The sequence below is a fragment of the Electrona antarctica genome (assembly GCF_951216825.1).
Source record: "Electrona antarctica genome assembly, chromosome: 20".
NCBI classification, from domain to species: Eukaryota; Metazoa; Chordata; class Actinopteri; order Myctophiformes; family Myctophidae; genus Electrona; species Electrona antarctica.
The window spans coordinates 7,771,857-7,798,551 of NC_136801.1; the positions used below are offsets into that span (position 1 = coordinate 7,771,857).

The 26,695-nt window shown below is 46.4% G+C and overlaps 1 protein-coding gene across 1 annotated transcript in view; it reads right to left on the bottom strand.

The window, feature by feature from the left end:
• The window catches only part of rttn (rotatin), a 103,276-nt gene that overhangs the window by 4,046 nt on the left and 72,535 nt on the right, over positions 1-26,695 (bottom strand). Inside the window, exons 45-47 of the mRNA XM_079489013.1 lie at positions 24,931-25,127; positions 23,590-23,872; positions 21,713-21,816 (exon numbers count right to left, since the gene is read on the bottom strand). Of these exons, the coding sequence (XP_079345139.1) occupies positions 21,713-21,816; positions 23,590-23,872; positions 24,931-25,127 (584 nt within the window). The remainder of the gene's footprint in view (positions 1-21,712; positions 21,817-23,589; positions 23,873-24,930; positions 25,128-26,695) is intronic.

Below are 26,695 nucleotides of genomic sequence, written 5' to 3' on the forward strand. Positions count from 1 at the left end.
TTGGAAAGGAAAGGAGCCAGCTTAGGTAGTTCGGGCATCTAGTACTGTACTAATACAAAAAAACAACAACAAGTTCCAGACCCACAGGAACGCACCCAGGGTGCCGGCCCGATTCCGGCGAGCCGCCCCGCGGCCGAAACGGTTGAGAAATGACAGTTACCGTGTGGGGGTCCCTCTACTGTACTGTACTGTCACTGTACTGACCCACAGGAACGAATATTTTTTAAAGGTCCTTACAGACTGGACGCGTTTTCTGAAAATCTGCATAAAAACGCAAAAAAGAAAAATCCGAAAAACACAGCAGTAAAGATATAGAGCCTATTGAAATAAATGTTTTAAGTTAAAAGGATCCCTGGCTAATAAGACAAATATGCCTTTAAACATTATACTTGCCCTCTACAACTAAAATAAAAAAATAAAAACACCTTAAATATTGTATTTTTCTCATAGATTATCTTTCACTCAATAGGAGCTGCTCCTGTCGCAAGTTGATGATGTCATATGTCCATGTGGTCTAGCCCTAACCAACATTATGCTTCCTAAGGATAATATGAGCATCAAAGCAATATTTTAAATACTTTTTATTATCATGTGCATTCCATATATTCCATAGGGCTGGACCACACAGACATATGACATCATCAACTTGCGACAGGAGCAGTTCCTATTGAGTGAAAGATTCTCTATTTATGAAAGAAATAAAATATTAATAAGTGTTTTTAATTTAAAATTGTAGTTATAGAGGGCAAGTATGTTTTAAGGCATATTTGTCATATTAGCCAGGGTTCCTTTAGACTCCATATTTGGGCATGCCTGACAAAGAACTGTTCTGACATCATTCTGATTCTTGGAACGATGCAAGTTGGAAATGCATGCCCCACCTAGATATTATGACCCCGGTTCCACAGCCTGGGTACATTATTGGGCCGGGGTCCCTGGAGCCTGGGGGTCCCCGGCTCTGTCTGTCTCTGTGGCCGGGCCCCTGGTTCCACGGCCTGGGTACATTATTGGGCCGGGGTCCCTGGAGCCTGGGGGTCCCCGGCTCTGTCTGTCTCTGTGGCCGGGCCCCTGGTTCCATGGCCTGGGTACATTATTGGGCCGGGGTCCCTGGAGCCTGGGGGTCCCCGGCTCTGTCTGTCTCTGTGGCCGGGCCCCTGGTTCCATGGCCTGGGTACATTATTGGGCCGGGGCCCCTGGAGCCTGGGGGTCCCCGGCTCTGTCTGTCTCTGTGGCCGGGCCCCTGGTTCCATGGCCTGGGTACATTATTGGGCCGGGGTCCCTGGAGCCTGGGGGTCCCCGGCTCTGTCTGTCTCTGTGGCCGGGCCCCTGGTTCCATGGCCTGGGTACATTATTGGGCCGGGGTCCCTGGAGCCTGGGGGTCCCCGGCTCTGTCTGTCTCTGTGGCCGGGCCCCTGGTTCCATGGCCTGGGTACATTATTGGGCCGGGGTCCCTGGAGCCTGGGGGTCCCCGGCTCTGTCTGTCTCTGTGGCCGGGCCCCTGGTTCCATGGCCTGGGTACATTATTGGGCCGGGGTCCCTGGAGCCTGGGGGTCCCCGGCTCTGTCTGTCTCTGTGGCCGGGCCCCTGGTTCCACGGCCTGGGTACATTATTGGGCCGGGGTCCCTGGAACCTGGGGGTCCCCGGCTCTGTCTGTCTCTGTGGCCGGGCCCCTGGTTCCATGGCCTGGGTACATTATTGGGCCGGGGTCCCTGGAGACTGGGCTCTGTCACGAGCCGATGTGACTTGTTTGTGTTTAGACTTATTATTTAAACAAATCGGATTCTAATCTGAATGTGGCACAGATATGATTCAGGCTGTTTGTTTGGCTGCCAGTTTAAATCGGGTCAAAGTGTGAATGAACAGGGTGCAGTCAAAAGGAACAGGGTGAATGAACAGGGTGCAGTCAAAAGGGTGAATGAACAGGGTGCAGTCAAAAGGGTGAATGAACAGGGTGCAGTCAAAAGGGTGAATGAACAGGGTGCAGTCAAAAGGGTGAATGAACAGGGTGCAGTCAAAAGGGTGAATGAACAGGGTGCAGTCAAAAGGGTGAATGAACAGGGTGCAGTCAAAAGGGTGAATGAACAGGGTGCAGTCAAAATGAACAGGGTGCAGTCAAAAGGGTGAATGAACAGGGTGCAGTCAAAAGGAACAGGGTGAATGAACAGGGTGCAGTCAAAAGGCGCAGACGAGAGTAGCTGCACAAATTGGCGTCATTAAGACGTGCATTGGTAATAGTTTGTGTTGTGTGTGATGTAACACCTATATAAGATCATGTGCTGTGTTGGAAGTGACATTGTTCACATTGAGGGAGAGAGAGGGAGAGAGCGAGCGAGCCAGACGGACAGACATACAGATGTTTTCTTGGACTGTTTCCAAAGCAGGAGGACCAAAGCGATACAATCATGCTGCTGTAGCAGTGAGGAACAAACTGTATTCCTTTGGAGGCGTGTATAATGGAGAGTACGACAAGGGTCAGATGGATGTCCATGTATTTGACACAATGTCTTTATGCTGGAAGAAGTTACCTCCAGTGAGAGATAGAAGAGGAGATGGTCAGCTTGAGGTTCCATCCGGGAACTATGGCCACACAGCTGTGCAGGTAGAAGATACAGTCTACATCTGGGGAGGATGTGTTGTGCATGGGCTTTATGCATTTGATGTGGACGCCCACAGATGGTTGAAACTCAGCAGGGTTTCTGGAGCTGTTCCAAAGGCGAGGTGGTACCACTCGGCCTGCGTCTTGGCGAAGGTCATGTTTATCCATGGAGGATACAACATGAACGAGCGGAGTTGTGGACTCACTACTGACATGTACAAGTTGGACACCAGCACAATGGTCTGGTCTTTCATTAACACCAGAGGAACTCCACCATCAGCTTCAGCACGTCACTCTGCCACCATCATTGGAACAAAGATGTTTGTATTTGGGGGCGAGTGGACCTCGGAACAAACATCTTTCTTCAACACCATCAGAGTGTTTGACACAGAGACTAACTCCTGGCTGAACACCTATTATGCACAGCTTCTTCCAGAAGGACGATGTGGTCATTCAGCCTTTACCTACAATGGAGAGCTGTACATATTTGGTGGCGCCCACAGACCAGATCAGGAACTCAATGATCTGTGGAAATTCAGTCCGGAGACCTTCTCCTGGAAGAAGGTTGAACCCAAAGGGAAACGCCCGGGTCCAATGTTTGGTATGTGCGGTTGCATGGTGGGAGATCGTTGCATCCTCTTTGGAGGGAACACAAACACTGATGACATGTTCATCTTAGACTTGAGTCCTAGCCTGAAGACGTTATGCAAGCTAACTGTTATTCAGTACGGTCTGGAACAGTCTGAACTCCCGCACAACCTCAGGTGGGAACTGGCAGCCATGACAACCAACACTCGCTCACTGCCACTAAAAAAAAGTTCAGTCACACGATGGAGACTCTGAGTAGAGCCGCTGCTTCTTCACTTGGAAAGGAAAGGAGCCAGCTTAGGTAGTTCGGGCATCTAGTACTGTACTAATACAAAAAAAAACAACAACAAGTTCCAGAGTCCAGACCCACAGGAACGCACCCAGGGTGCCGGCCCGATTCCGGCGAGCCGCCCTGCGGCCGAAACGGTTGAGAAATGACAGTTACCGTGTGGGAGTCCCTCTACTGTACTGTACTGTCACTGTACTGACCCACAGGAACGAATATTTTTTAAAGGTCCTTACAGACTGGACGCGTTTTCTGAAAATCTGCGTAAAAACGCAAAAAAGAAAAATCCGAAAAACACAGCAGTAAAGATATAGAGCCTATTGAAATAAATGTTTTAAGTTAAAAGGATCCCTGGCTAATAAGACAAATATGCCTTTAAACATTATACTTGCCCTCTACAACTAAAATAAAAAAATAAAAACACCTTAAATATTGTATTTTTCTCATAGATTATCTTTCACTCAATAGGAGCTGCTCCTGTCGCAAGTTGATGATGTCATATGTCCATGTGGTCTAGCCCTAACCAACATTATGCTTCCTAAGGATAATATGAGCATCAAAGCAATATTTTAAATACTTTTTATTATCATGTGCATTCCATATATTCCATAGGGCTGGACCACACAGACATATATGACATCATCAACGTGCGACAGGAGCAGTTCCTATTGAGTGAAAGATTCTCTATTTATGAAAGAAATAAAATATTAATAAGTGTTTTTAATTTAAAATTGTAGTTATAGAGGGCAAGTATGTTTTAAGGCATATTTGTCATATTAGCCAGGGTTCCTTTAGACTCCATATTTGGGCATGCCTGACAAAGAACTGTTCTGACATCATTCTGATTCTTGGAACGATGCAAGTTGGAAATGCATGCCCCACCTAGATATTATGACCCCGGTTCCACGGCCTGGGTACATTATTGGGCCGGGGTCCCTGGAGCCTGGGGGTCCCCGGCTCTGTCTGTTTCTGTGGCCGGGCCCCTGGTTCCATGGCCTGGGTACATTATTGGGCCGGGGTCCCTGGAGCCTGGGCTATGTCACAAGCCGATGTGACATGTTTGTGTTTAGACTTATTATTTAAACAAATGGGATTCTAATCTGAATGTGGCACAGATATGATTCAGGCTGTTTTTTTGGCTGCCAGTTTAAATGAGGACAATTTCCAGTAAGTGTGAATGAACAGGGTGCAGTCAAAAGGCGCAGACGAGAGTAGCTGCACAAATTGGCGTCATTAAGACGTGCATTGGTAATAGTTTGTGTTGTGTGTGATGTAACACCTATATAAGATCATGTGCTGTGTTGGAAGTGACATTGTTCACATTGAGGGAGAGAGAGGGAGAGAGCGAGCGAACCAGAGGGACAGACAGATGTTTTCTTGGACTGTTTCCAAAGCAGGAGGACCAAAGCGATACTATCATGCTGCTGTAGCAGTGAGGAACAAACTTTATTCCTTTGGAGGCGTGTATAATGGAGAGTACGACAAGGGTCAGATGAATGTCCATGTCTTTCACACAATGTCTTTATGCTGGAAGAAGTTACCTCCAGTGAGAGATAGAAGAGGAGATGGTCAGCTTGAGGTTCCATCCGGGAACTACGGCCACACAGCTGTGCAGGTAGAAGATACAGTCTACATCTGGGGAGGATGTGTTGTGCATGGGCTTTATGCATTTGATGTGGACGCCCACAGATGGTTGAAACTCAGCAGGGTTTCTGGAGCTGTTCCAAAGGCGAGGTGGTACCACTCGGACTGCGTCTTGGGGAAGGATATGTTTATCCATGGAGGATACAACATGAACCAGCTGGTTTGTGGACTCACTACTGACATGTACAAGTTGGACACCAGCACAATGGTCTGGTCTTTCATTAACACCAGAGGAACTCCACCATCAGCTTCAGCACGTCACTCTGCCACCATGATTGGAACAAAGATGTTTGTATTTGGGGGCGAGTGGAGCTCGGTTCCCACTACTTGGAGACAAACATCTTTCTTCAACACCATCAGAGTGTTTGACACAGAGACTAACTACTGGCTGAACACGCCTTATGCACAGCTTCTTCCAGAAGGACGATGTGGTCATTCAGCCTTTACCTACAATGGAGAGCTGTACATATTTGGTGGCGCCAAACTCAATGATCTGTGGAAATTCAGTCTGGAGACCTTCTCCTGGAAGAAGGTTGAACCCAAAGGGAAACGCCCAATGTTTGGTATGTGCTGTTGCATGGTGGGAGATCTTTCCATCCTCTTTGGATGGAACACAAACACTGATGACATGTTCATCTTAGACTTGAGTCCTAGCCTGAAGACGTTATGCAAGCTAACTGTTATTCAGTACGGTCTGGAACAGTCTGAACTCCAGTCTGAACAGTCTGAACTCCCGCACAACCTCAGGTGGGAACTGGCAGCCATGACAACCAACACTCACTCACTGCCACTAAAAGACTCTGAGTATAGCCGCTGCTTCTTCACTTGGAAAGGAAAGGAGCCAGCTTAGGTAGTTCGGGCATCTAGTACTGTACTAATACAAAAAAACAAGTTCCAGACCCACAGGAACGCACCCAGGGTGCCGGCCCGATTCCGGCGAGCCGCCCCGCAGCCGAAACGGTTGAGAAATGACAGAGTTACCGTGTGGGGGTCCCTCTACTGTACCCTCTACTGTACTGTACTGTCACTGTACTGTACTGTACTGGCACACCCGAAATCACCATACAGTTAATATGTGCGTGTGTGTTTGTGTTAGGTTGCGCACAGGTGGTGAAAAACAACCATGCTGTTTTCGTGCTCAGACGCACCCAGCCACCCACACAAAAAATTTACATTTTATGAAATTTGAAAATTGCTGTTTTGTGAAAATTCTTATTCTGCCCATAATACATACATGCAGCGTCATATGCTTATGAAACTTTACAGTATGGCAGAGGGTGATGTCAAATAGCACCGATACCAGTCTTACTCCAATTGGCCAAAGGGGGGGCGCTATAGCAATATTTTGAAAATGAAACCTTTGAACGGGCATAACTCGTGCCTCGTTTGGCCAAAAGTCATGGCACTTGTTTCCACATGTTCCTTGACTCATGGGGTACACGTCTGTCACTTTGACCAGTAAGGTCCGCCCTCAGATATTCCACCATTTTGAGCAGTTATGAAAAATGCTTATACCTGATTTTCTGCCTGGGTCTTTGAGAGATTTGCGTGAAACGTTCTACACAATCTATGGACCATTATCTGAAATCCCAGTTGAAGAGAAGTTTCGACCTTACTGCAGTGTGTGACCGAAATGAGTTCTATAGTTCACCGTAGGTCGGTGTGTGACCGAGAGAGTCTGGGATTAACACAGAAGGTGCGCAAGTGTTTAATTAAGCTATAATTAATTTAAAAGCTAGTTCACAGCTTTCTCGTGCTTGGCGGAGATAGGAAAAAAGTAGGTTCTCGTTTTCCTCGTGCCCGGCGGCAGGACGGTTAAATATTGTATTTTTCTCATAAATAGATTATCTTTCACTCAATAGGAGCTGCTCCTGTCACAAGTTGATGATGTCATATGTCCATGTAGTCTAGCCCTAACCAACATTATGCTTCCTAAGGATAATATGAGCATCAAAGCAATATTTTAAATACTTTTTATTATCATGTGCATTCCATATATTCCATAGGGCTGGACCACACAGACGTATGACATCATCAACTTGAGACAGGAGCAGTTCCTATTGAGTGAAAGATTCTCTATTTATGAAAGAAATAAAATATTTAAAGTGTTTTTAATTTTAGTTATAGAGGGCAAGTATGTTGTCATATTAGCCAGGGTTCCTTGGACCGGGGTCCCTGGAGCCTGGGCTCTGTCACGAGCCGATGTGACTTGTTTGTGTTTAGACTTATTATTTAAACAAATCGGATTCGAATCTGAATGTGGCACAGATATGATTCAGGCTGTTTTTTTGCTGCCGGTTTAAATGGGGACAATTTCCAGTAAGTGTGAATGAACAGGGTGCAGTCAAAAGGTTTCCAGTAAGTGTGAATGAACAGGGTGCAGTCAAAAGGTTTCCAGTAAGTGTGAATGAACAGGGTGCAGTCAAAAGGTTTCCAGTAAGTGTGAATGAACAGGGTGCAGTCAAAAGGTTTCCAGTAAGTGTGAATGAACAGGGTGCAGTCAAAAGGTTTCCAGTAAGTGTGAATGAACAGGGTGCAGTCAAAAGGTTTCCAGTAAGTGTGAATGAACAGGGTGCAGTCAAAAGGTTTCCAGTAAGTGTGAATGAACAGGGTGCAGTCAAGAGGCGCAGACGAGAGTAGCTGCACAAATTGGCGTCATTAAGACGTGCATTGGTAATAGTTTGTGTTGTGTGTGATGTAACACCTATATAAGATCATGTGCTGTGTTGGAAGTGACTGTTCACATTGAGGGAGAGAGAGCGAGCGAGCGAGCGAGCCAGACAGACAGACAGATGTTTTCTTGGACTGTTTCCAAAGCAGGAGGACCAAAGCGATACTATCATGCTGCTGTAGCAGTGAGGAACAAACTTTATTTCTTTGGAGGCGTGTATAATGGAGAGTACGACAAGGGTCAGATGGATGTCCATGTCTTTCACACAATATCTTTATGCTGGAAGAAGTTACCTCCAGTGAGAGATAGAAGAGGAGACGGTCAGCTTGAGGTTCCATCCGGGAACTACGGCCACACAGCTGTGCAGGTAGAAGATACAGTCTACATCTGGGGAGGATGTGTTGTGCATGGGCTTTATGCATTTGATGTGGACGCCCACAGATGGTTGAAACTCAGCAGGGTTTCTGGAGCTGTTCCAAAGGCGAGGTGGTACCACTCGGCCTGCGTCTTGGGGAAGGTCATGTTTATCCATGGAGGATACATGAACCAGCTGGTTTGTGGACTCACTACTGACATGTACAAGTTGGACACCAGCACAATGGTCTGGTCTGTCATTAACACCAGAGGAACTCCACCATCAGCTTCAGCACGTCACTCTGCCACCATAATTGGAACAAAGATGTTTGTATTTGGGGGCGAGTGGACCTCGGCTCCACTCACTTGGAGACTTGGAGACTTCAACACCATCAGAGTGTTTGACACAGAGACTAACTACTGGCTGAACACGCCTTATGCACAGCTTCTTCAAGAAAGACGATGTGGTCATTCAGCCTTTACGTACAATGGAGAGCTGTACACATTTGGTGGCACCCACAGACATCAGGAACTCAATGATCTGTGGAAATTCAGTCCGGAGACATTCTCCTGGAAGAAGGTTGAACCCAAAGGGAAACGCCCGGGTCCAATGTTTGGTATGTGCTGTTGCATGGTGGGAGATCTTTCCATCCTCTTTGGATGGAACACAAACACTGATGACATGTACATCTTAGACTTGAGTCCTAGCCTGAAGACGTTATGCAAGCTAACTGTTATTCAGTACGGTCTGGAACAGTCTGAACTCCCGCACAACCTCAGGTGGGAACTGGCAGCCATGACAACCAACACTCGCTCACTGCCACTAAAAGAAAGTTCAGTCACACGATGGAGACTCTGAGTAGAGCCGCTGCTTCTTCACTTGGAAAGGAAAGGAGCCAGCTTAGGTAGTTCGGGCATCTAGTACTGTACTAATACAAAAAAACAACAACAAGTTCCAGACCCACAGGAACGCACCCAGGGTGCCGGCCCGATTCCGGCGAGCCGCCCCGCAGCCGAAACGGTTGAGAAATGACAGTTACCGTGTGGGGGTCCCTCTACTGTACGGTACTGTCACTGTACTGACCCCCGGCTCTGGCTGTCTCTGTGGCCGGGCCCCTGGTTCCATGGCCTGGGTACATTATTGGGCCGGGGTCCCTGGAGCCTGGGGGTCCCCGGCTCTGTCTGTCTCTGTGGCCGGGCCCCTGGTTCCATGGCCTGGGTACATTATTGGGCCGGGGTCCCTGGAGCCTGGGGGTCCCCGGCTCTGTCTGTCTCTGTGGCCGGGCCCCTGGTTCCATGGCCTGGGTACATTATTGGGCCGGGGTCCCTGGAGCCTGGGGGTCCCCGGCTCTGTCTGTCTCTGTGGCCGGGCCCCTGGTTCCATGGCCTGGGTACATTATTGGGCCGGGGTCCCTGGAGCCTGGGCTATGTCACGAGCCGATGTGACATGTTTGTGTTTAGACTTATTATTTAAACAAATGGGATTCTAATCTGAATGTGGCACAGATATGATTCAGGTTTGTTTGGCTGCCAGTTTAAAGGGGGACAATTTCCAGTCAGTGTGAATGAACAGGGTGCAGTCAAAAGGAAGTGTGAATGAACAGGGTGCCGTCAAAAGGAAGTGTGAATGAACAGGGTGCCGTCAAAAGGAAGTGTGAATGAACAGGGTCAGTCAAAAGGTGAATGAACAGGGTGCAGTCAAAAGGAACAGGGTGAATGAACAGGGTCAGTCAAAAGGCGCAGACGAGAGTAGCTGCACAAATTGGCGTCATTAAGACGTGCATTGGTAATAGTTTGTGTTGTGTGTGATGTAACACCTATATAAGATCATGTGCTGTGTTGGAAGTGACATTGTTCACATTGAGGGAGAGAGAGGGAGAGAGCGAGCGAGCCAGTCATACAGACAGATGTTTTCTTGGACTGTTTCCAAAGCAGGAGGACCAAAGCGATACAATCATGCTGCTGTAGCAGTGAGGAACAAACTTTATTCCTTTGGAGGTGTGTATAATGGAGAGTACGACAAGGGTCAGATGGTTGTCCATGTCTTTGACACAATGTCTTTATGCTGGAAGAAGTTACCTCCAGTGAGAGATAGAAGAAGAGATGGTCTGCTTGAGGTTCCATCCGGGAACTACGGCCACACAGCTGTGCAGGAGAAGATACAGTCTACATCTGGGGAGGATGTGTTGTGTATGGGCTTTATGCATTTGATGTGGACGCCCACAGATGGTTGAAACTCATCAGGGTTTCTGGAGCTGTTCCAAAGGCGAGGTGGTACCACTCGGCCTGCATCTTGGGGAAGGTCATGTTTATCCATGGAGGATACAACATGAACGAGCTGAGTTGTGGACTCACTACTGACATGTACAAGTTGGACACCAGCACAATGGTCTGGTCTTTCATTAACACCAGAGGAACTCCACCATCTGCTTCAACACGTCACTCTGCCACCATAATTGGAACAAAGATGTTTGAATTTGGGGGCGAGTTTACCTCGGCTCCCACTACTTGGAGACAAACATCTTATTACAACACCATCAGAGTGTTTGACACAGAGACTAACTACTGGCTGAACACGCCTTATGCACAGCTTCTTCCAGAAGGACGATGTGGTCATTCAGCCTTTACCTACAATGGAGAGCTGTACATATTTGGTGGCGCCCAACTCAATGATCTGTGGAAATTCAGTCCGGAGACCTTCTCCTGGAAGAAGGTTGAACCCAAAGGGAAACGCCCGGGTACAATGTTTGGTATGTGCTGTTGCATGGTGGGAGATCGTTGCATCCTCTTTGGAGGGAACACAAACACTGATGACATGTTCATCTTAGACTTGAGTCCTAGCCTGAAGACGTTATGCAAGCTAACTGTTATTCAGTACGGTCTGGAACAGTCTGAACTCCAGTCTGAACAGTTTGAACAGTCTGAACTCCCGCACAACCTCAGGTGGGAACTGGCAGCCATGACAACCAAAACTCACTCACTGCCACTAAAAGAAAGTTCAGTCACACGATGGAGACTCTGAGTAGAGCCGCTGCTTCTTCACTTGGAAAGGAAAGGAGCCAGCTTAGGTAGTTCGGGCATCTAGTACTGTACTAATACAAAAAACAACAACAAGTTCCAGACCCACAGGAACGCACCCAGGGTGCCGGCCCGATTCCGGCGAGCCGCCCCGCAGCCGAAACGGTTGAGAAATGACAGTTACCGTGTGGGGGTCCCTCTACTGTACGGTACTGTCACTGTACTGACCCCCGGCTCTGTCTGTCTCTGTGGCCGGGCCCCTGGTTCCATGGCCTGGGTACATTATTGGGCCGGGGTCCCTGGAGCCTGGGGGTCCCCGGCTCTGTCTGTCTCTGTGGCCGGGCCCCTGGTTCCATGGCCTGGGTACATTATTGGGCCGGGGTCCCTGGAGCCTGGGGGTCCCCGGCTCTGTCTGTCTCTGTGGCCGGGCCCCTGGTTCCATGGCCTGGGTACATTATTGGGCCGGGGTCCCTGGAGCCTGGGGGTTCCCGGCTCTGTCTGTCTCTGTGGCCGGGCCCCTGGTTCCATGGCCTGGGTACATTATTGGGCCGGGGTCTCTGGAGCCTGGGGGTCCCCGGCTCTGTCTGTCTCTGTGGCCGGGCCCCTGGTTCCATGGCCTGGGTACATTATTGGGCCGGGGTCCTTGGAGCCTGGGGGGTCCCCGGCTCTGTCTGTCTCTGTGGCCGGGCCCCTGGTTCCATGGCCTGGGTACATTATTGGGCCGGGGTCTCTGGAGCCTGGGGGTCCCCGGCTCTGTCTGTCTCTGTGGCCGGGCCCCTGGTTCCATGGCCTGGGTACATTATTGGGCCGGGGTCCTTGGAGCCTGGGGGGTCCCCGGCTCTGTCTGTCTCTGTGGCCGGGCCCCTGGTTCCATGGCCTGGGTACATTATTGGGCCGGGGTCCCTGGAGCCTGGGGGTCCCCGGCTCTGTCTGTCTCTGTGGCCGGGCCCCTGGTTCCATGGCCTGGGTACATTATTGGGCCGGGGTCCCTGGAGCCTGGGCTCTGTCACGAGCCGATGTGACATGTTTGTGTTTAGACTTATTATTTAAACAAATCGGATTCTAATCTGAATGTGGCACAGATATGATTCAGGCTGTTTGTTTGGCTGCCAGTTTAAATGGGGTCAAAGTGTGAATGAACAGGGTGCAGTCAAAAGGCGCAGACGAGAGTAGCTGCACAAATTGGCGTCATTAAGACGTGCATTGGTAATAGTTTGTGTTGTGTGTGATGTAACACCATTATAAGATCATGTGCTGTGTTGGAAGTGACTGTTCACATTGAGGGAGAGAGAGGGAGAGAGAGAGCGACAGACAGACAGACAGACAGATGTTTTCTTGGACTGTTTCCAAAGCAGGAGGACCAAAGCGATACTATCATGCTGCTGTAGCAGTGAGGAACAAACCTTATTCCTTTGGAGGCGTGTATAATGGAGAGTACGACAAGGGTCAGATGGTTGTCCATGTCTTTGACACAATATCTTTATGCTGGAAGAAGTTACCTCCAGTGAGAGATAGAAGAGGAGATGGTCAGCTTGAGGTTCCATCCGGGAACTACGGCCACACAGCTGTGCAGGTAGAAGATACAGTCTACATCTGGGGAGGATGTGTTGTGCATGGGCTTTATGCATTTGATGTGGACGCCCACAGATGGTTGAAACTCAGCAGGGTTTCTGGAGCTGTTCCAAAGGCGAGGTGGTACCACTCGGCCTGCGTCTTGGGGAAGGTCATGTTTATCCATGGAGGAGAGCTGGTTTGTGGACTCACTACTGACATGTACAAGTTGGACACCAGCACAATGGTCTGGTCTTTCATTAACACCAGAGGAACTCCACCATCAGCTTCAGCACGTCACTCTGCCACCATCATTGGAACAAAGATGTTTGAATTTGGGGGCGAGTTGACCTCGGCTCCCATTAATTGGAGACAAACATCTTATTACAACACCATCAGAGTGTTTGACACAGAGACTAACTACTGGCTGAACACGCCTTATGCACAGCTTCTTCCAGAAGGACGATGTGGTCATTCAGCCTTTACCTACAATGGAGAGCTGTACATATTTGGTGGCGCCCAACTCAATGATCTGTGGAAATTCAGTCCGGAGACCTTCTCCTGGAAGAAGGTTGAACCCAAAGGGAAACGCCCGGGTCCAATGATTGGTATGTGCTGTTGCATGGTGGGAGATCGTTGCATCCTCTTTGGAGGGAACACAAACACTGATGACATGTTCATCTTAGACTTGAGTCCTAGCCTGAAGACGTTATGCAAGCTAACTGTTATTCAGTACGGTCTGGAACAGTCTGAACTCCCGCACAACCTCAGGTGGGAACTGGCAGCCATGACAACCAACACTCGCTCACTGCCACTAAAAGAAAGTTCAGTCACACGATGGAGACTCTGAGTAGAGCCGCTGCTTCTTCACTTGGAAAGGAAAGGAGCCAGCTTAGGTAGTTCGGGCATCTAGTACTGTACTAATACAAAAAACAACAACAAGTTATTGTAAGTCGCTTTGGATAAAAGCGTCTGCTAAATGACTGTAATGTAATGTAATGTTCCAGACCCACAGGAACGCACCCAGGGTGCCGGCCCGATTCCGGCGAGCCGCCCCGCAGCCGAAACGGTTGAGAAATGACAGTTACCGTGTGGGGGTCCCTCTACTGTACTGTACTGTCACTGTACTGACCCTCAGGAACGCACCCAGGGTGCCGGCCCGATTCCGGCGATCCGCCCCGCGTCCGAAACGGTTGAGAAATGAAAGAGTTACCGTGTGGGGGTCCCTCTACTGTACCCTCTACTGTACTGTACTGTCACTGTACTGTACTGGCACACCCAAAATCACCATACAGTTAATATGTGTGTGTGTGTGTTAGGTTGCGCACAGGTGGTGAAAAACAACCATGCCGTTTTCGTGCTCAGACGCACCCAGCCACCCACACACATAGCTCCGTAAGGGAGTGGTTGCACCACTCAAAAAAATTAACGTTTTATGAAATTTGAAAATTGCTGTTTTGTGAAAATTCTTCTTCTGCCCCATAATACATACATGCAGCGTCATATGCTTATGAAACTTTACAGTATGGCGGAGGGTGATGTCAAATAGCACCGATACCAGTCTTACTCCAATTGGCCAAAGGGGGGCGCTATAGCAATATTTTGAAAATTAAACCTTTGTGCCTCGTGCCTCGTTTGGCCAAAAGTCATGGCACTTGTTTCCACATGTTCCTTGACTCATGGGGTACACGTCTGTCACTTTGACCAGTAAGGTCCGCCCTCAGATATTCCACCATTTTGAGCAGTTATGAAAAATGCTTATACCCGATGTTCTGCCTGGGTCTTTGAGATTTGCGTGAAACGTTCTACACAATCTATGGACCATTATCTGAAATCCCAGTTGAAGAGAAGTTTGTATGTTAAAAACATGAACAGCGAACACACTGGAGTAATGGATAAAACCAAGAGACACATAATTGTTATTAAAAACAATATTTGCTGTTAACAACAAAACAACCGATTGTGTCCGGATAGGTCAGTAGGTAGAGCTCTCGCCTTTGGACCACAAGGTCATGGGTTCAAATCCGGGTACAGAGTCTTCAAGAGGCCCGTTGAGAACTCAAACATTACTAGCAACTGCTCTTAACTACAAATGAAATGATGAAATGGTCATATACAGTATATGCGTAATTATAAAATAATAATATCCCTTCAGCCCTGTGACTTAACCCATTTAGGCCTGACCTCGAAATTTCAAAAAATTCTTGTAAATCCTCCAGTTTTCTGAAATAAATATTTTCCCGATTTTTCAAAAATAGCAGACCTACAAGCTCGTAGCGCGCCATTCGGTGGCGCGCTATGAGCTTGTAGATCTGCCGATGTGACTTGTTTGTGTTTAGACTTATTATTTAAACAAATCGGATTCTAATCTAAATGTGGCACAGATATGATTCAGGCTGTTTGTTTGGCTGCCAGTTTAAATGGGGATAATTTCCAGTAAGTGTGAATGAACAGGGTGCCGTCAAAAGGAATGAACAGGGTGCAGTCAAAAGGAATGAACAGGGTGCAGTCAAAAGGAATGAACAGGGTGCAGTCAAAAGGAATGAACAGGGTGCAGTCAAAAGGAATGAACAGGGTGCCGTCAAAAGGAATGAACAGGGTGCAGTCAAAAGGAATGAACAGGGTGCAGTCAAAAGGAATGAACAGGGTGCAGTCAAAAGGAATGAACAGGGTGCAGTCAAAAGGAATGAACAGGGTGCAGTCAAAAGGAATGAACAGGGTGCAGTCAAAAGGAATGAACAGGGTGCAGTCAAAAGGAATGAACAGGGTGCAGTCAAAAGGAATGAACAGGGTGCAGTCAAAAGGAATGAACAGGGTGCAGTCAAAAGGAATGAACAGGGTGCAGTCAAAAGGAATGAACAGGGTGCAGTCAAAAGGAATGAACAGGGTGCAGTCAAAAGGAATGAACAGGGTGCAGTCAAAAGGAATGAACAGGGTGCAGTCAAAAGGAATGAACAGGGTGCAGTCAAAAGGCGCAGACGAGAGTAGCTGCACACATTGGCGTCATTAAGACGTGCATTGGTAATAGTTTGTGTTGTGTGTGATGTAACACCTATATAAGATTATGTGCTGTGTTGGAAGTGACATTGTTCACATTGAGGGAGAGAGAGGGAGAGCGAGCGAACCAGACGGACAGACAGATGTTTTCTTGGACTGTTTCCAAAGCAGGAGGACCAAAGCGATACAATCATGCTGCTGTAGCAGTGAGGAACAAACTTTATTCCTTTGGAGGTGTGTATAATGGAGAGTACGACAAGGGTCAGATGGATGTCCATGTATTTGACACAATGTCTTTATGCTGGAAGAAGTTACCTCCAGTGAGAGATAGAAGAAGAGATGGTCTGCTTGAGGTTCCATCCGGGAACTACGGCCACACAGCTGTGCAGGTAGAAGATACAGTCTACATCTGGGGAGGATGTGTTGTGTATGGGCTTTATGCATTTGATGTGGACGCCCACAGATGGTTGAAACTCAGCAGGGTTTCTGGAGCTGTTCCAAAGGCGAGGTGGTACCACTCGGCCTGCATCTTGGGGAAGGTCATGTTTATCCATGGAGGATACAACATGAACGAGCTGAGTTGTGGACTCACTACTGACATGTACAAGTTGGACACCAGCACAATGGTCTGGTCTTTCATTAACACCAGAGGAACTCCACCATCTGCTTGCCTTCAACACGTCACTCTGCCACCATCATTGGAACAAAGATGTTTGTATTTGGGGGCGAGTGGACCTCGGCTCCCACTACTTGGAGACAAACATCTTATTACAACACCATCAGAGTGTTTGACACAGAGACTAACTACTGGCTGAACACGCCTTATGCACAGCTTCTTCCAGAAGGACCATGTGGTCATTCAGCCTTTACCTACAATGGAGAGCTGTACATATTTGGTGGCGCCCAACTCAATGATCTGTGGAAATTCAGTCCGGAGACCTTCTCCTGGAAGAAGGTTGAACCCAAAGGGAAACGCCCGGGTACAATGTTTGGTATGTGCTGTTGCATGGTGGGAGATCGTTGCATCCTCTTTGGAGGGAACACAAACACTGATGACATGTTCATCTTAGACTTGAGTCCTAGCCTGAAGACGTTATGCAAGCTAACTGTTATTCAGTACGGTCTGGAACAGTCTGAACTCCAGTCTGAACAGTTTGAACAGTCTGAACTCCCGCACAACCTCAGGTGGGAACTGGCAGCCATGACAACCAACACTCACTCACTGCCACTAAAAGAAAGTTCAGTCACACGATGGAGACTCTGAGTAGAGCCGCTGCTTCTTCACTTGGAAAGGAAAGGAGCCAGCTTAGGTAGTTCGGGCATCTAGTACTGTACTAATACAAAAAACAACAACAAGTTCCAGACCCACAGGAACGCACCCAGGGTGCCGGCCCGATTCTGGCGAGCCGCCCCGCAGCCGAAACGGTTGAGAAATGACAGTTACCGTGTGGGGGTCCCTCTACTGTACTGTACTGTCACTGTACTGACCCTCAGGAACGCACCCAGGGTGCCGGCCCGATTCCGGCGAGCCACCCCGCGTCCGAAACGGTTGAGAAATGAAAGAGTTACTGTGTGGGGATCCCTCTACTGTACCCTCTACTGTACTGTCACTGTACTGTACTGGCACACCCGAAATCACCATACAGTTAATATGTGTGTGTGTGTGTTTGTGTGTGTGTTAGATTGCGCACAGGTGGTGAAAAACAACCATGCTGTTTTCGTGCTCAGACGCACCCAGCCACCCACACACATAGCTCCCTGCACCACTCAAAAAATTAACGTTTTATGAAATTTGAAAATTGCTGTTTTGTGAAAATTCTTCTTCTGCCCATAATACATACAACAGCGTCATATGCTTATGAAACTTTACAGTATGGCAGAGGGTGATGTCAAATAGCACCGATACCAGTCTTACTCCAATTGGCCAAAGGGGGGCGCCTTAGCAATATTTTGAAAATGAAACCTTTGAACGGGCGTAACTCGTGCCTCGTTTGGCCAAAAGTCATGGCACTCGTTTCCACATGTTCCTTGACTCATGGGGTACACGTCTGTCACTTTGACCAGTAAGGTCCGCCCTCAGATATTCCACCATTTTGAGCAGTTATGAAAAATGCTTATACCTGATTTTCTGCCTGGGTCTTTGAGAGATTTGCGTGAAACGTTCTACACAATCTATGGACCATTATCCGAAATCCCAGTTGAAGAGAAGTTTGTATGTTAAAAACATGAACAGCGAACACACTGTAGTAATGGATAAAACCAGGAGACACATAATTGTTATTAAAAACAATATTTGCTGTTAACAACAAAACAACCGATTGTGTCCGGATAAGTCAGTAGGTAGAGCTCTCGCCTTTGGACCACAAGTTCATGGGTTCAAATCCGGGTACAGAGTCTTCAAGGCAGAACGACTGTTCTGAGGCGGTTAGTATTGTGTCAAGCCTTCCCAACTCTCGTAACAACACAACACATTTGCAATGTTCTATCTGACCGGCGTTGATCATCATGATAAAGAAATAACCGCTCGCCGAGGGACGATACAATCCGTGAGTTTTTTTGTTTGAATATGAAGAAAAAAGGAGACAGAAATCTGACGGACAGACACTGCAGTCACACTCGGGTCAGATTACACACACAACCCCTCCGTTAAAACACAGAGGAGAGAGCCCTCCCCTCCCTGAAACAAAGGGAGAGAAACAAGAAGAGGTGCACCCTGTTGCACCGACAAGATCGGCTTCGTATGAAGCCATTCTTTTGCCCGGAGTTGCATGCGAGTCTCCGAGCAGCCATTACGTGACAATACGGGGGTTGCCTGCCATCCTGTTTTCAGGAAGGGAGGGGGAGAGGCATTTTTTTCTTTTTTTTTGGGATCACGTGATCGGAGTGTTGTGCTATCATCCAATGCTAGTTGGTAAAGTGCCCGGGTGTGTAGAAAGACGATTGAAAGTAATCAATAAAAACATGCGGTAAACGTAGAAATCCCTTTCCCACATCGGACCGTTGGGATTTGAACCACGTAGAAATCCTTCTCCCGCAATTGGTGTGTTAACTGCAACTTCATGATGAAATGGTCATATACAGTATATGCGTAATTATAAAATAATAATATCCCTTCAGCCCTGTGACTTAATTGAAAATGCCATTGCAAATGTAACCATAATCTCCTCAACTTCAACATTCAAACCTCTAACTGCAATATATAATGCAAGCAGTGGCACAATTTAAGACTAATATTTTTAAGGTCCTTACAGACTGGACGCGTTTTCTGAACATCTGCGTAAAAACGCAAAAAAGAAAAATCCGAAAAACACAGCAGTAAAGATATAGAGCCTATTGAAATGAATGCTTTAAGTTAAAAGGATCCCTGGCTAATAAGAGTAAGCCTTAACACATTATACTTGCCCTGTACAACTAAAATAAAAACACCTTAAATATTGTATTTTTCTCATAAATAGAGAATCTTTCACTCAATAGGAGCTGCTCCTGTCGCAAGTTGATGATGTCATATGTCCATGTGGTCTAGCCCTAACCAACATTATGCTTCCTAAGGATAATATGAGCATCAAAGCAACATTTTAAATACTTTTTATTATCATGTGCATTCCATATATTCCATAGGGCTGGACCACACATAGACATATTACATCATCAACTTGCGACAGGAGCAGTTCCTATTGAGTGAAAGATTCTCTATTTATGAAAGAAATAAAATATTTAAAGTGTTTTTAATTTAAAATTGTAGTTATAGAGGGCAAGTATGTTTTAAGGCATATTTGGCATATTAGCCAGGGTTCCTTTAAAGGAGAATTCCATACTAAAAGGCTTTCTTACCTTTCTTTGTAGTCGTTACGTCCCCACCAAAGAGGTCCAGGTGTTATTTTGTGCAAAAGCTCCTTATTGCCTATTTCCCCTACCATAAGCCCTAAATGAATTGCATTGAAATGGAATTGAATGGGGCGTTGTGCTAATTCGCTTATTTCCATCGCTCAAAATTATAATTTTTTTGTATATATCCTCTCTTCATAATGTAAATAATATCCCAAGCGGCACACTTTACTACTTATTTCGATGAAAATAAGCGAATTAGCACAACACCCCATAGCCCCATTCAATTCAATGCAATTCATTGAGGGCTTATGGTAGGGGAAATATAGGGGAGTTTTTGCACAAAAAAACACCTGGACCTCTTTGGTGAGGACGTAACGACTACAAAGAAAGGTAAGAAAGGTAAGAAAGCCTTCTAGCATGGAATTCTCCTTTAAAAAAAAAGCTGAGTGTAGTTTTGCATATAAATCAATTTGAATAGACCACACCGACGTGCACAGTTGCACACACAGTGCCAAACAGTTCATTAAATTGAAGTGGCATCTACATGAATAGTCCATCCACATCTCCAGTCAATCCATCGCCGTTATATGGAGAACCATTGCCGCACTTTGGCTCTGGACAACTGCCAATCAGCACATCACTCTCTCAGGACCCCGGCAATAATAGTAATAATAATCGACTTCAAGTGGAAGTCGATTGGTCAACAGTTTGTCTGGAAGCTGACGGAAAACAATTAAGTATTAAAATAAACCTAAAAATAAAACATTTATGGTTCTGAGGGGGAATGGGGCCCTGGCCACTGCTGGGCTGTCTGTGGTAACCACGGTTACATGGCAAATGAGTGTACACGTCTTCTTGAATGTATTCACTACAGCAATTTGGACCGGCGTCCTGCAAAGAGTCATGGATGCTCACGTGTGGCAGACTGTTTATTTGATGCTCACTGGCTGGTGGAGTAGCTGGATTAAACTCTACAGCCAGCATGTGCCTCCATGGCTTCAAATAGTGGCCAGCCTGTCCTCCTGTACCTGTAGCCGCAGTCTCTCCCGTTCCTTCCTCCACTCCTGTGCCAGCCTCCCCTTCTGTTTCTGTGGCAGCCTCATCATCCTGTACCAGCCTCTACCCCAAGCCCTGTAGCAGCCTCTTCTCATGTAGCCTCCCCTGTTCCTGTAACAGCCTCTACCCCAAGCCCTGTAGCAGCCTCTTCTCATGTAGCCTCCCCTGTTCCTGTAACAGCCTCTACCCCAAGCCCTGTAGCAGCCTCTTCTCATGTAGCCTCCCCTGTTCCTGTAACAGCCTCTACCCCAAGCCCTGTAGCAGCCTCTTCTCATGTAGCCTCCCCTGTTCCTGTAACAGCCTCTACCCCAAGCCCTGTAGTAGCCTCTTCTCATGTAGCCTCCCCTGTTCCTGTACCAGCCTCTACCCCAAGCCCTGTAGCAGCCTCTTCTCATGTAGCCTCCCCTGTTCCTGTAACAGCCTCTACCCCAAGCCCTGTAGTAGCCTCTTCTCCTGTAGCCTCCCCTGTTCCTGTACCAGCCTCTACCCCAGGTCCTGTAGCAGCCTCTTCTCATGTAGCCTCCCCTGTTCCTGTACCAGCCTCTACCCCAAGCCCTGTAGCAGCCTCTTCTCATGTAGCCTCCCCTGTTCCTGTACCAGCCCCTATACAGTATAGTGTACGGGCGCTGCAAGGCCCCTAATGCCAGGTTGAGACGTGCTAGCCTCTCCTCCATGGTCTGTATCAGCCTCTCCCGTGGACAGTCACATACCCGACGGACTCGACACCGGGCAACAGCACCACCACAGGTCGTCTGCGATGCGTGTGCTGAAGTTGAAGTCGGTCAGCCGGACGGCTTTCGAGAAACGTGAGCAAACAGACGTGTGGAGATTTCTCGCATTTATAGTAGGATTGATTCCAGGCACATGAACGCGCTCATTATGCAAAAGCAAATATCAGCACAATATGCTGATATACAACCAGTACACTCAACAAATAGATCTTTGCAATAAAACTGGAACAGACTTGACAAGGATACTTATTCAAGGAATTTATTGAACTAATCTCTGGTTGGGCTGTGCGTGTGTGTTGGGCTGTGCATGTGTGTTGGGCTGTGCGTGTGTGTGTGTGTGTGTGTGTGTGTGTGCGCGTTGGGCTGTGCGTGTGTGTGTGTGTGTGTGGTACCTTCTGGTTGTTATGGAGCAATGCCCAAAGTGCAGAGGCTCCCATCGAGCGAACCTCTGTCTCTTTACTTTCCAGACAGGACACCAACACACTCACTGCCTTGCCTGAAAAGATACAATGTATTATAAAGATGACACAATGTAACAACTTCAGACCAGAGCTGCAACTAGAAATGATATGATAGTATTTCTAAGCTAGCAATTATATTGGCTTTTTTTTAAATGCCAAAATGTTGGTTGACCAATTTCCATTTTGAGATGTTGTGGCATGTTTACAACAACCTTTCTCACAGAGCAATTAAAGCACTTTCACTTGAGTACACAAGGAAATGTGGTCGCACTGCATGTCACGACAAACTCCCACGCTTTACAACAACGTGCAGGAAATGCGTGGACATCTTTCCGCAGGAAACAACAACAGAATGAAGTTGCATCACTCACAACCCTTCCCTCCCAAGGTCTCAACAGATGGTATTAACCCGTTTTGGCCTGACGTCTAAATTTTAAAAAGTTCTAAATCCTCCAGTTTTCTGAAATAAATATTTTCACGATTCTTCAAAAATAGCAGACCTACAAGCTCGTAGCGCGCCACACGGTGGCGCGCTATGAGCTTGTAGATCTGCTATTTTTCAATAGCTAAATTATAACATAATGTTTAAAACACCAAAAGGGGTTCCCGCCCAAATGGGTTAAAAATAGAACAGCCATTACATCTTCTTAGTAAAAGTTCTCTTCCGTATCTTTTGTGGTTCTTTAGTTTCCATTTTGTTAGTAGTTTAGCGCTTGAGAAAATTAAACCCCAATTTCAAAATTGGATTCAACAAATCAGTTTTTTATTATGGTTGATTATTTTTTAGAGCAAATTCCGGATGGATTCTACCATGCACTGCTTATTGGTTATATTTGTTATTCATCAAAACACATTACAGCCTAATATAACTTATAAGTCAATGTCGCTCTTATTTTTATTATGCTCTTATTTCACCAACCAGAAGTCAAAAGCATACTTACGAATGTGCCATGCAATGTTCTATAATATTCATGGAAAATCACTGACGAACAGTTTGTGTGCCCTTGTATTCTTTCAAAATAGCGACGTGGCTGACCCCCACCCCCCAAAAAAAAAGAAAAACAAAAAGATCAATTGTATTTTTATATTTCTTTCCTAAGACGTGTACAGACGTCTTGGGCACACCATGGGATAATTCCCAGGATGTCTGGAGACATCTTAGGAAAAAAATATAAATGTTTTCGTAGCAGCTTGCTGCACAAAGGTCTTTTCAGATGGGATTCATGGGAAGCAATTGAAGCGCCTAGTAATTCATGTTTAGCCTAAATTAACGGCACCTATAGCAAATTCACACCTGTGGGCATGACATGCGTGAATAAATGAATACATTCTAAACCAGACTTCACACCGACATGTCTCTGCTGCTGTGCGTTAAGAGTGTTACATACTAGACAGAATAGAAAAAGTTCAATTTCTCCTATGAAGGCAATCAGGCAGATGTTTGGGCACAGGTTAGCTCCTATGTGCTGCACATGCATCACTGAGTCAATTGTTGCTAAAGAAAAAATGAGCACTGAATTGTCAGGTACTCTCTAATGAAAGGTGTCAATTCGTTTTAATTAATTTTTTAAGTGCTTTGCAAACAGCTGGCGAAAATGAAATCACAAACCAAGAGGAGGTTGCTTATTTGTGCTGTATTCTCGATAAAAAAACCCCCATCTCTGGTCTGATTTGATAGAAAAAAATAGTCTGATACGCCAATTATTGAATTGATGTCAGAAAGGTTTTTGTTCTACAGTAGAAAAGTGCTCTACAAATTAAAATGCATTATTCAGATGAATTCTTATTCTCTTGGGTCTCTCTCATACCGTTGGTGAGGACGTGGGTCTTGTTGGCTGGGCAGAAACAGAGGTTGTGCAGGGTGAGCAGCGCGGGGCGCCGATGTGGTGCAAGGTCTACCAGCAGCTCCAGGGCTCCCGTCACCTTGAGGATGCTCTGCTGGCCGTCTTCACCGAATGACAGGCTGACCAGCAGCCTCAGCCACAGTCCCAGCACCCCCCCACCCCCACCACTGTGAGCAGCAGGAGCAGACTTCACCCCTCCTCCTGCCTTGGGAACTGAGACCGCCAGGAAGGCCTGCAGGAAATTACTCTGGAGGATAGAGAGAGACAAGACAGGGATGTTGAGAGTTTGGGTTGTCATTATGTGGAACAACGTCTTATCTTGACGGGGCTCCTGTCTCACACTGGAAGACAACAGTGTTGGGCTGACATATTAAGAGTGATTAAACTTAAATAAATGTTATTCATTTTTATTTTTTTTATTTTTGTTTTCATTTTATCGTTTGATGTTGCAGATCTGTCCCATTGTGTTCTCTGTTGCTGCCTATCCCCACACCTAATCTCAATACCTCACCAGGTATCGTCTTGTCACGATGGGGCAGGGAGGACAGTGGAAGTTAACCTGTTTCACAGAGGCTACCGCTAATAAGATTTAATACAGTATACAGTAATAATGAAGGGCGACTAGACCTTTTGCTCCTTTCATCCGAAACATTATTCATTCATTTTTGTGGCGAGTATCTCATCCACCATACCTGTACATAATATGGTATATACAAAAAATGCATTTACATACTAATAGAAAGGATAGCACCTTAACGGTGCATGTTATAGCTCAATCTCCAATGAGTTAATCACACATTACTTATGATGTAGGGTTAACTACGGCATACAGTATAATTATACACATTGACAGTGATGCTAGGTTAACCCATTTTGGTGTTTTAAACATTGTTATAATTTAGCTATTGAAAAATCGTTAAAATGTGCCTCAAATCTTTCAGAAAATCGTCATGATTTAGAAAACTTTTTTTTTTTTCCGACGTCAGGCCTGAATGGGTTAAAAGTAGACCATAGTTTAAAATCACATGACAAAGATCCACTATGGATTTGTTGCTGAACAAAGAAGTCGGTGTGCAGGTTCCATCTTTAAACGTAATCACACATTTATTAAAAAAAATATATATATTCATGTCCTCACTGTATTGTTTATGCCCTGCCTTTCTTTTCTTTTTTTGTGTAAAGCACTTTGAGCTGCATTTCATGTCATGAAAGGTGCTATACAAATAAAGTTTGATTATTATTATTATTATTTACATTGCACCATTTCTTGTGGTATTGGCGCAGGCCTGGTTGGTTGGTTCTCACCTTTTGCAGGAGGCCCCTACAGTCCCGGGACATGGCCAGGTTAGCCAGCAGAGAGAAGGCTAGCTTCTGGACGGGGCTGTTGTCTGCCGCTAACCCTGATGTCAGCTTCATGACACAGTGCATGAGGGTGCTGCTGGGAGGACCACGGCAACCTGGAGCAACACCGGTGCCACCGGCGCAGCACAGAGAACTGCATGCTGGGAAGAGGAGGTTAAAATAAACCTGATGAGTGGTAAGTCAATAGAGAGCAAACCCACACACAAACAAACAAACCGTACTTGCATGCATACACCCCCGTCAGGATGAAAATGTGAAATGTGTGTGCAGGGTATAGCGTATTACAAAGCACTTCACTTTGCACAGGACATCAGAGCTGCAAGAAAGCTGCCTGCAGAACAAAGAGACAGTGAGAAGATGTCTTTGTGGTCGCATTAACAAACAGCAGGGTGGCTGAGACAGGAAGCACACGCTTTAGCAGTGGATATATCCACACTGTCCAGGGTAGTAGAAACATAATGTGTTTATAGTTTAACCCATTTTTGGCGGGAACCCCTTTTGGTGTTTTAACTAAGCATTATGTTATACTTTAGCTATTGAAAAATAGCAGATCTACAAGCTCATAGCGCGCCACCGAGTGGCGCGCTACGAGCTTGTAGGTCTGCTATTTTTGAAAAATCGTGAAAATGCGGCACAAATCTTTGAATATATATTCTTTCAGAAGACTTTTTTTTTTATTTCAACGTCAGGACTAAATGGGTTAAAACACCAACCGAAAGGGGAACTTGGATTAAATCTTGTATCCAAGGCCTAAAGGCACTAAGGCAGGGATAAAGATGACATCCGAGCAGCACCTCCGAGTCCTGGAGGCACAGCATATTCAGGGCTCGGCTTTGATACCACCGTGTGCTCCAAGGCTAAGGATTCAGAATCGCAAACACAGATATACACGACGCCCCCAAATAGGAGATACTAGAACTGGCAGATAAACAGATACATTGTATTTGAAAAAAGATTCTCATGAGCATTATTGACGCAGCTCATTAACCCATTTAGGCCTGACGTCGAAATTTAAAATTTAAAAAATGTATTTTTAAAATGTATTATTTTCTGAAAAACCTCATGTTTCTATATCTGTGGTGCTCAATATTTCATGTCAAGGACCCCAAAAATTATATGTAATATGCCGCCGACCCCCATCTGAAAATATGTTGTTCCAGGGACCCTCCAGAAGCAAAGATTTGAGGCACATTTTCACGATTTAAAAAAAAATAGCAGACCTACAAGCTCGTAGCGCGGCACTCGGTGCCGCGCTACGAGCTTGTAGATCTGCTATTTTTCAATAGCTAAAGTATAACAATGCTTGAAACACCAAAAGGGGTTCCCGCCCAGAATGGATTAACGCTCTCGTCTGTGGGTTACCCAGGAAAGCAGCACGGAGATAAACAAGCCTTAGATAATGGGAATGTTAACGAGACGTTGCCTGACTCTGATTGACATCGCTAATTTGAAGACACGGCACCCTGACGAGTGCGCGGCGTCTCGGGAGAGACATGGCTAGCCTGAGGGTGTGCACGGTGTAATACTAAGCCAGGCTTCACGCAGCCTGAGCACTGTCTGCTGTTGAGATAACCTTCAAAGACCCACAGGAGCCCGACGTTACTAGGGCTGGCCTGTTTTTCCAAAGTGACTAGTAAGTAACTCAAGTTTTCAAATAAATGTAGTTGAGTACAAAAGTACAATATTTGCCTCTGAGATGTAGTGGAGT